General features: G+C 43.9%; 1 protein-coding gene across 1 annotated transcript; it reads left to right on the top strand.

The window, feature by feature from the left end:
- The first annotated feature begins 2365 nt into the window (after positions 1-2365).
- LOC121827505 (olfactory receptor 2A12-like) lies at positions 2366-3313 on the top strand. The gene has a single exon (XM_076563616.1). The coding sequence runs from the start codon at positions 2366-2368 to the stop codon at positions 3311-3313; it is 948 nt and encodes a 315-aa protein (XP_076419731.1).
- The last annotated feature ends 5674 nt before the right edge of the window (positions 3314-8987 follow it).

Below are 8987 nucleotides of genomic sequence, written 5' to 3'. Positions count from 1 at the left end.
TGTTCAATGTTAGGGAACACAGCCAGGCACACACTAAAGGGATCATTTTAATTTACTCTCCCATCGGATCGAGTTACTCTCGTCAACACTAGATCTCTGTTACTGTGGCCATGCTGGTAGGTGTGTGGGGATGTGAGATGGAGAAGAGGAGGTTGGGCGTTGGCACTGTGGTGTTCTCCTGCAATTTCCAGATGAGTAATGGTGCTGAGGACCTGAGCCTCATCAGTGCTCACTAGACAGCTGCCTTGTGAAATGCCCTTTAAATATTGTTCACTGTTCCATTGGAGCATCTGTTTTTCTTATATATCTTTCCAATTCTTTGTATAAATATTTTGAGCACTTCTTTTTTGTTTATTCTAAATTACCATTATGGTTTTTCCCTCTATGGAAAGTGCTCTTTTAAAAAAATCTTACTTTTGCTTCCCCTAAAATGATAAATATATTTTTCAGGTTTGACTCCAAAAAAAAAAAAAAAAGGTTGCTTTGTATTTACCACTTAAAGCTACAGTATACCCAGAATTGATTGTCTGTGTGCAGAGGGAGGTAGGAGTAAAAAAGGAAGAAAGGATTTTCCTGCTCCCATATTTACAGGATCCATGAGCCTTCCCTGGGAAGACTCCAGTGTCTCCAGTGCACTGCACACGTGAACTTCTGTCATTACTCATGGAACTGTATGTGTGAGGGCCTGTGTCTGAATGACATGTGTTCTGTCTTCTTCATCTACTGTTTACTCTCTCTTGCATGTGTCTCTGCTGTGTGTGTGTGTGTGTGTGTGTGTGTGTGTGTGTGTGTTCAGAGACTGACAGGGGATCCTTCCTCCATTGCTCTCTCCTCATTCATTGAGGCAGGGTCTCTCAGTTGAACCCAGTGTTCATAATTTCATCTAGTGTAGCTAGCCCTCTTATTTTTATTTATTTGTTTATTTATTTTTTTGTTTTTTGAGACAGGGTTTCTCTGTGTAGCTTTGCGCCTTTCCTGGAACTCACTTAGTAGCCCAGGCTGGCCTTGAACTCACAGAGATCCGCCTGGCTCTGCCTCCCAAGTGCTGGGATTAAAGGCGTGCACCGCCGCCGCCGCCACCACCCTGCTTTAGCCCTCTTCTTTTTATTAAGAATTTTTTTTCATTCATTTTACACACCAAAGATCCCCCTCTTCCCTCCTCCTGTCCCCCACGATCCCCCTCCCAACCCATCCCCACTCCCCCCCTACAAGAAGACAGGGCCTCCCATGGGGAGGTTCATCCAGTAGAGGCAAGTCCAAGCCCTTCCCCCTGCCTCAAGGCAGCACATGGTGTCCCATCATAGGTAGTGGGCTTCAAAAGGCCTGCTCATGCACCAGGGATGGATTCTGATTCTACCACCAGGGGGCCCTCAAGCAGATCAAGCTACACAACTATCTCACAATGCAGAGGGCCTAGTCCAGTTCCATGCAGGCTCCACAGCCGTTGATGGAGAGTTGGGGATGGGGGGTGAGAATATAAGAGAATGGGATGGCAGAGCTGGAACAGGAATGGAGTGGGAAAAGCAATGAAAGAGATACCATTATAGAGGGAGACATCATGGGGATAGAGAGAAACCCGGTGCTAGGGAAGTTGCCAGGAATCCCCAAGGATGACCCCAGCTTGGACTACTAGAAATAGTAGAGAGGGGGCCTGAACTGAACTGGCTTGCCCCAGTGATCAGATCAGTGATACCCTAACTGTCATCACAGAGCTTTTCTATAGTGGCTGAAGGAAGCAGATGCAGAGATCCACAGAAAACACCATGGAAAAGCTCCAGGAGTCCAGTCAAAGAGAGAGAAGAGGGATTCTATGAGCAAGTGTAACTAGCCCTCTTATTCTGGGGATCCCCTTTCTCTGCCTTCCCAGGAATGGAATGAGAATGTGAAACTTCATGTGACATCTCATGTGTTACATGGTGTCTCCAGGAGTTCTGTGAGATGCTTTAGATATTCATCACAATCCTGAGACATGATTGTCATCAGCCTCATTTGATAGATGAAGAGATTGAGGTTCAGTAGCTTGAGAAGTGTGCATGGAAACTGAACAGTGTGCTCACAATCCAGACCCCAGCCTTTCTTTTCTTATTTAAAATGTCTTATTTTTTTATTTTGTGTATATGGGTTTTTGCCTATCTGCATGTCTGTGCATCATGTGTAATCCTGGAATGTGGAGGCAGAAGAGGGAGTCAGGTTTCTTGGAACTGGAAGCAGAGGCAGCTGTTAGCTGTTTGGTCCCCGGAACAGCAGCAGTCAGTGCTCCTAAACTTGGAGCCATCAATCCATCATATGTCTTCTCTGTCTGCCTCTATTGCTGTCAATTATGAAGTGATACATATATGAACGTGATTTTCATACAGCCCCCACCATGTGGATGATTCCAGTTCAGAATCAAAGCTGGGTTTCCGAATTTATCCTGCTTGGCTTCTCCAGTGACCCCACAACCAACAGCATCCTCTTCATTGTGTTCCTTCTCATCTACCTATGCACAGTCCTGGGCAATGGGCTCATCATCATGCTGATCTGCCTGGACACACAGCTGCACACTCCCATGTACTTCTTCCTCTGTATACTTGCCCTGTTGGATATGTGCTATGTCACCACCACCATGCCCCAGATGTTGGTGCATCTTCTTGCTCACTCTCAGACCATCTCCTTTGCTGGCTGCTGGCTGCAGATGTATGTGTTTGGTGCCCTGGCTATGACTGAGTGCACCTTCTTTGTTGTCATGGCTTATGACAGATATGTGGCCATTTGCTACCCACTGCGTTATACTGTCATCCTCAATTGGGGACTGTGCATATGGTTGGCAGCTGGGACGTGGATCTGTGGTTTCTTCTTCTCTCTGTTTCATACTTTCTTTACTATGAATCTGCCATATTGTGGGCCTAACAGGGTTAACCACTACTTCTGTGAAGGTCCTTCAGTGCGTAGCCTGGCTTGCATGGATACCCACCTCATTGAGATGGTGGACCTGGTTTTGAGTGTTTTTCTGGTTGTTACTCCCATTTCCCTCATTGTGGCCTCCTACATTGGTATTGTCAAGGCTATTCTCAAGATCAAGTCCATCCAGGGCCTCTGTAAGGCTTTCTCTACCTGTGCCTCCCACCTGACTGTGGTCACATTCTTCTATGGTCCATGCACTTACATCTACATGAAGCCCAACTCCAGCTACTCCCCTGAGCGAGACAAGCAGATCTCACTCTTTTACAATGCCTTCACAGCCTTGCTCAACCCCGTGGTCTACAGTCTTCGGAACAAAGACATGAAGAGAGCCTTTTTCAAGGTGATGAGACGTAGTAGGGTAGACTGCTGAGCCAAAATCCAGGACAAGCTGAATTAGATTATTTGATGTTTAAGAAAGGGACAGTGTCTTTATTGTATGTAACTGACCTGTGTATTTGAACCCACATAGTAATTGGTAATTGGGACAAACCCTGTGAAAGCATAGTGGCTGTTTGGTTGACAGGCTACACTAAGGTATAATTCAAAACACCTTAGTAAGCTTACTGGATAACACCTGCAGAAATTTATTCTCTTTAAACATATTTTTTATTTGTTCTTTGGGAATTGCACATTATGCACCTCAGTCACACACATTTCCCAGTCCTTCCATATGTGCCCTCCACCCTTGTAACTTCCTCCCAAAATAAAATAAAAAATAAAATAAAAAACATCTTTCTGACCCCTCTGTGTAACGACCTGTTTCTCTATCAATTCCAGCCTTTTCTTATCCCAGTCACAGTGGTTGCATCTCCTGTTCTGCAGTGATGTACCACTCTGCTCCTCTGTCTTTCTTACATCTCCATCACATATTCCTTCATCATAGTGGCATTGGAAGCTGCAGTGTGTCAGGCAGTATTCTAAGGGAGAGACAGGAAGAAGGTGGGGACGCCCAAGGAGCAATTTATAATGGGACTCAGGTAAAGCCACTGAACATGTGGCGATACTTAGATGAATAGTTATGGGGTGATTTAAGATATAAGAGCTAGCTAGAAAAAAACTTGAGCCATGGCCATGCAGTTATAATTAATATAAGCCTCTGTGTATTTACTTGGGGGACGTGATTGGGAGAGATTTGTACCGACAGCCGGCAGGCCAGGACACAGGAAATCTTCCAACTACATATTTGTCCATCATAGTGCCACCCAATGCCTTGGGGCCACAGATTTCACTATTTAAGAAAGGGACAGTACCTTTATGTAAATGACCTGTGCATTGGAACCAATATAGTACTTGGTATTGGAACAAACCATTGTGAAACTAGCATGGTAGTCTTGATTGACAGGCTACACTAAAGTACAAGTCTATACACCTCAGTAATCTTACTGGATCATAGCTGCAAAGATCCATTTGTTGCTCATGTTTGTAGGTGTAGGCTGGGAGTGACTTATCCTCTCACATCCACCCTGAAGGAGGGACCTTATAGCCAGCATGTCACCTTAGAACAGAAGGAAAGAAACAGTGAACAAACTCACAATGACTCAGCTTCTCAAGAGTGACCTGCTTCTCTCTCCACATGTTCTTTTGGCCAAAGCAAGTAGTGTGGATCAGCCTGACAGCAGCAGGTGGAAAGTTTTTTTGTCTAGAGAGAAATAATACAAGTTCTGTGTCCATGGTCTGATATGTTGATGCCTCTACCTGGAAGGCAGCAAGTAATGTGCTTTAGGTAACCTGGTGTAGTTCCCAGGAAACAACAGCATACCTATAAATAAACACAAACCATGCTAACTGTGGATAACATGATAGCAGAGACAGCAGAAGGCTGAGACCTATATGCTAAGTAGCACAGCGTGTGTTGTCAGGACAGAAGTAAGCTGATCGATTGTAGAATAGCAGAAATATAACTCAGAGAACTAACTTCACATATAAACTTGGTGTGGTCTATGGGGAAACATGATGACCTCTTCTGTCAATGATGCAATGCTGGAGGTGAAGGGAGCTGGGGTCTCATCAGAACCTCTCAACTGCTGCTCCAATTTTCAGGTGGCATCCAAGGGCACTTTCCAGTGTTGACTGTGACTGTTGGCTTCCTTTCTACCCTTGCATGGTGGTGGGCATGGATTGCCTCTCATCTTCAGGGTAGCTCTTACCTGACCAATCAGCAGATTCCTCTCTGATTCAGTGCCGGAACTATTCTTTCCTAAGGAGGCCTCAGGCCCTCCAGTTTTATTCTGTGCTCACATATTTTTGAATAATGGTATCCTTCATTCATAGTTAATACTCGTTACTATTGTTTACTTTTATCTTTATTGTTTTGAGAATTCTCTCATTTCTGGGCTAGCCTGGAACGTCCCACATTCCTGAAGATAAGCTTAAGATTTTGATCTTCTTGCTTCCACCTCCCCAGCGCTGAGACTGTAGGTTGGGCCACTATACCTGGGTTGTTGTTTTTCCTTCTCTAATAACGTCCTCTGTATTTTAAAAGTTTTCACTTGGGTAAAATACAATTAATGCATTTTTTTTTTTTTTGGAGAAAGAATTACCCTGGGTATCCCTGGCTGTTTGGGAACTCACTATATAGACCAACTGGCTTCAACCTGACAGAGGTCCTCCAGCCTCTGTCCAAGGAGTGCTGGGATTAAAGGCATATTCCACACCACTTGGCCAAGCACTTTTATCTCTTGTCATTTTGCAGTAGACTTAAGAAATTCTTTCTTGATTCCATGTCATCAAAATCTACTCCTGTGTTTTGTTTTTAAAGTTTCTTTTAGGTTTCGATCCATTCTGAATTAATTTTGTGAATGGTATGTGGCAAAGGCCCAATTACATTCTTTTTAACGTGGATATCCATGTGCCTCATCCACATTTTTGGAAAATATTATCCTTTCCCCATTGAACATTCTTTATGCTCCTGACTAAAATAGTCAATACGTATTAGTGCTTGTGTCTAGAGTGACAATCCTAGCCTATTAAATTCCATGTCAATCTCTGTCCAGTATCATCCTTTTTAGGTTTTCTATGGCTTTGTGGATGATTTCAAAAGTGTAAAACATTAGTTCTTACACATTGTCCTTCTTTCAAGGTTGTTTGGCCTTCTCTTAGTTGCTGGTTTATTGCTGTGGAGAGACACTGTGACCACAGCAACTCTTATAAAGCGAAGCATGTAGTGGGGGCATGCTAACAGTGTCTGAGGTTTGGCCCATCATTTACCATCCTGACATGAGTATAGTAGCATGCATGTCATGGAGCAGTAGCTGAGCATTGCATCCTGATCCTCTGACAGAGAGACACCCCACTTAGCATGGGCTTTTGAGACTCAAATCCCACCTCCATTGACATTGTTACTATAATAAGGCCACACCTCCTAATCCTTCTAATCCTTCCAAAGAGTTCCACTGTCTAATGACTAAGCATTCAAATATATGAACCCATGGGCCATTCTTATTCAGACCACCAGAGGCCTCTTCTGGTACCCTTGCACTTTCCATTGAACTCAAGGATTCGTTTGGCAATTTCAACAGAGTGACTGCTAGGATCATGCTAGAGGCACATTGAGTCTGTGTATCTGTTTAGGATGCACTGACTGACATCTTAACGATATAGTCTTCTATTACATGAACCACAGCTTCAATGACCATGTGAACTCAATCACCTGCCATATATATGTATATATGCATATTTATCAGATATTTAGATACATATACAAAATATATTTCAATGGATAAAAATGCTTTTGTTTTCTTTTATCATTTTTTCCATTGGTGCCCATAATTAAATCAGCACCCCTGTAGTGGGTTGAAAGCTGCCATCGTCAAATATTAGTGTGCACCCACAGATATCTCTAGTAGTCCATGAAGGCACAAGCAGTTACACAAACAAGTGGCCCATGTGCTGTACTCCTGCTACATCCCTTCCCCAGCCTGAGACTATGATCCCTATGGGCAGTTCCCTATGGTGAATTGAAGAGGAAGAACGAACTTATTCTGGTTACACATGGTTTTAAATGAAATGCCTGCCCCACCTGAAAGTGGACAGTGGAGCACTGTGTGCTGTTTCTGGATATCCCTGAAGACAGTGGTCAGGAGAAACCCTTTCAAGGGACAGAATGCTGACCATGGAATTTGGTCATTCCTTTGATTTGGAAGAAGAAATGTCTTCCAGGTAAGAGTCTATATTGATGAGTGCATTGTGGCTTATGGGCTGGTTATATGGTCACGAACATCCATGGAATATAATTGTAAAGTGGTGTAGAGTGAGTGTGGAGAAATCTGTGGGTAGCCTTCTTACAAATGAGAAAGATTGTTAGAGATGTTTCTGTCTCATGTGAATTCTCATCAAAGGTGTCCTAAACAGGAAAGGGTATGAAGATCTGAGTGGATGAGATGACATTCTCTGAAGACACCTGTCAGGCCCTTTCCATGGCCACATCCTCTCACTGCTTGTCATGGTCATTTTTACTTCCTTCTCGAGACATAAAACCAGAAAACATTTTGAAATACTCATCTAACTAAATAAGCCAATTCTCACATGGTCCATTAATGAAGCATTGTCAGTTGGGGGCCAATTAAGGAGTCCCTGGTTGTACAAGCTGTGGATCTGCTGACTTCTCTTCTTGAAGCTCATATTCCTCTCCTTTATGGTCCTTCTGGTTCAGAATGAAATATCTAGAGTTTGACTTTTCCTTCATGTTGATCTCTGGAGTGGTCTCATGACCATTGTGGAACTGGCCCAGCTCTAAGCAGCAGGAGAATTTTTGATTAGAAATTTTGATTAGAGGTATAGCCATTAGCTTGAACTCACACAATTAAGCATGTGATAGACATAACACATTCAGCCTCACCCAAGAGGCAAGTAGACAGGGCCTGGAGTTAGATCTGCCCTTAATTAAATGGGTGAATTTTGTCAAATCACTCATGTCTTCTGGGTCATTGTTCAATATCTGTGCAACTGCCATTTAGGACCATGCTTGGGAATCTCTGCATGCTGCAGTCATTTAAAACACCAGAGTGTGCTGTTCTTGGGGCAGCCATGAGGCTCTGTTATGTCTGCCTACCTTTTTGAGTCCTCACTCACAAAGGTGTAAGATCCACCCCCAACATTTTTTCATTTTATTGTCTTTTTCCTCTGGTCTGTCTTTTTCTTTTACCAGATCCCAAATATGCTTTCTAGGAGACTTTGGGCTTTCTCACCTTTGCCAACTTCTGTCCCCATCCTGTGACTACTTTTCTGCCATGTTGCTGACATCCACGTCTAACTCAAATGGTGTGTGTCTCTCTCTCCCTCTTGAGCCTCTCCCTATGAATCTGTAATAAAATATCCAGGACTAAAAAAAACAGAGGCAGGGTGGCTGTGTTATTCTGTATGTGACACTCAGTGGGTTCTGTCTGCTCCTCTCTGAACCTGTCTCCTCGTCTATCCTGGTGGAGAAGAACCTCTGCCTGGACTCCACTGCCTCTGCAGAGCTGATGAGGACCAAGAGCAGGAGTGGGAAGAGTTGGGGTCAGAGCTGTGGGACAGGGCTGAGTAACAGCACTGCAGGGGTCAGGGCTGTGTCAAGTGCTTCTGATTGGTGCTGATGGCCAATTACTAAGGTGCAAGTCCACCCATCTTGGCAGTGTCATGGTGGCAACACAGGCCTCTGAACAGCAGTTGAGATCACTGTCATTGTTCAGTGTTTTCAGCAGCAAAGGCGCCACAGTGAACAACTGCTGGAGCACAGGACACAGGACAATGCAGGTGCTCACCAGGCTGTGCAGAGTTCAGAGCCTGTGTTGCTTCACTTTTATTAGTGCTGGGACTCACACTCTAGCCTCGAGCATTCTATTTACTCGGGTGCTATACAGCTGAGCCACATTCCTAGACACTCTGCCTTTGTTTCCTGTACAATTTATTTAGTTGTCATTTTATAATGAACTGTTACTGTTGGCTGTGTTTAAGGAGCAGCTCACATGAATTCTAACCCTTTATCAATCAATCTCTCTAACCAGGAAGACTATAGTCTAGCATTCTCCTTCAGAATCTTTAGGAATCCAAGACACAGACAGAAG

Source organism: Peromyscus maniculatus, chromosome 2 (assembly GCF_049852395.1).
Source record: "Peromyscus maniculatus bairdii isolate BWxNUB_F1_BW_parent chromosome 2, HU_Pman_BW_mat_3.1, whole genome shotgun sequence".
Taxonomy (NCBI): Eukaryota; Metazoa; Chordata; class Mammalia; order Rodentia; family Cricetidae; genus Peromyscus; species Peromyscus maniculatus.
Note: the sequence above shows the minus strand (reverse complement) of the source record. Positions and strands in the feature narration are given on the sequence as shown.